At 25.8% G+C, this 2,077-nt stretch overlaps 1 protein-coding gene across 1 annotated transcript; it reads left to right on the forward strand.

Moving 5' to 3' along the window:
• The first annotated feature begins 1,001 nt into the window (after window positions 1-1,001).
• LOC136083499 (uncharacterized) lies at window positions 1,002-1,607 on the forward strand. The gene has a single exon (XM_065802901.1). The coding sequence runs from the start codon at window positions 1,002-1,004 to the stop codon at window positions 1,605-1,607; it is 606 nt and encodes a 201-aa protein (XP_065658973.1).
• The last annotated feature ends 470 nt before the right edge of the window (window positions 1,608-2,077 follow it).

Below are 2,077 nucleotides of genomic sequence, written 5' to 3' on the forward strand. Positions count from 1 at the left end.
ATGTTTGCAGTTTCTGTAATTCTAATTTTTAAGTTTTTGATTTCTGTTTATTATATTAGTATATGAAATCTGTTGTATGGATATATATTTCTATATGAACCTGTTTATTAAAGAAACAAAGACTCTTGCTTCTTTCGATATATATATATATATATATATATATATATATATATATATATATATATATATATATATATATATATGGGTTGTGTTTGAATATTTTTTTTTTTTTTTGTTTTTTTTGTTTTTTTTGTTTTTTTGTTTTCAAAGCTAATTGATTTCTGTTTATTATATACTATAATCTCCTCGTAGCCAGGCTATAAGAGAGTGAACCTTTTTAGCTGTTAATGAATTAATTACAAACCTATATATGAAATATTGTTTGGCAAATATATTAATACACACAACATTAATTGTCATTGTTGTTATAACAGATTCTATATAAAATAAATCAAAATTGTTTGATGAAAAGATAGTCTTACATAAGGCTATCTTACATACGAACAAATTTTGTTTGCTTTTAATATAGTCTTAAAATTTTTACATAAAATTTTTTTTTCATAAAGTTTTTTTTTAAATTTAATTCTTGTTTGAAAAAAGTTATCATTTAAAAATTTACCAAAAAACCTTGAATCAAATACACCTCTGCCATATCAAAGTTTTGAAATTATTAAAAATTAAAATTAGTAATAAATTCAAAGAAACTGTTATTTTATTAACTTTAATTATTAATAGCGTTAATTTTTTTGCGTGGCGAACATCGTGGTGAACAGACGCGTTTTCTTACAGTTAAATATTTTTTGGAATTTTTTAATTCGTTAAATAAAAATTGATATGTCTAAATCAGAAGAGTTAGTTTCGATTGCTATGATGAGAGAGCTACTAAATATTCAAAAAGAAACAATTTTGTCTTTTTTTCATGAAGCATTATCGAACATAAATGAGAGGTTTGATAACTTCAACAATCTAGTTTTAAAGAAGTTCGGCGAGAACTCGACGAAATGAAATCTGAATTAAATTTTGTTGGCGATGTATTCAACGATAAAGCTGGAGCAGTTGAGGAAAAAATTAATAAAGTTCACGACGATTTATCAAATGTACGAAAAATGCAGGGTAAAATATCTTCTGACAATATTGAGTTAAAATTAAAAAGCGTTGTTATTGAAGACCGTAACAGAAGAAATATTTTAAGAATTGACGGGGTCGTTGAAAATAACGAAGAAAAGAATTGGGAAATCACAAAAAAAAAGGTAAAGCAACTATTTAAAGATAATCTTGGTATTGAAAAAGATATTATAATTGATCGGGCTCATCGAGTGGGAGTAGCTAATGATAAACGAGAGCGAACAATTGTCTTGAAGCTCCGGGATTACGAGGACAAAAAAACAATTTTGGAAAGAGCAACAAAATTAAAAGGAACTAATATCTTTCTAAACGAAGATTTTAGTTTTACCACGCGAAAAATTCGAAAGGAACTTTTTGATCAGGCGAAGATACATCGTCAAAATGGCTATTTTGCAAAAGTTGTTTACAACAAACTTATTGTTCACGAATTTCGAGAAAACACCCGCAACACAGATGTTATTCCGACATGGGTAAACGAGTAAGCGTTTTGAGTATTTTAGTTTTTAATTATATTAAATATTTTTAAATTTTACATTTTTAAAAAATGGCAGCGCTTTTTCCACAGAAATTAGATTTTTACAATTTAAATTTAGACTTTTTTGAGGACAACTTTATAAATAACTTATACGAAGAAAATATAAATATTTTTCAAGAAACTCAAATGAACTTAATTAACACACCGTATATTGATCCTTTTGAATTTAAAGTAATAGCAGATGATGGCTCATTTTCTGTATTACACATAAACATTAGAAGCATGCAGCAAAATTTTGATAAACTTAAAGAATTTTTAAATATTTTAAACTACAGGTTCGACATCATATCTATTTCAGAGACTTGGCATGATACAGAAAGTTCTCTTGAATTAAATTCTTATTATATATTACCATTTTATAAACTAATAAGTCAATCAAGAGGAAATGGGAAAAAAGGAGGAGGATTAAGAATTTAT

Source organism: Hydra vulgaris, chromosome 08, assembly GCF_038396675.1.
Source record: "Hydra vulgaris chromosome 08, alternate assembly HydraT2T_AEP".
NCBI lineage: Eukaryota > Metazoa > Cnidaria > Hydrozoa > Anthoathecata > Hydridae > Hydra > Hydra vulgaris.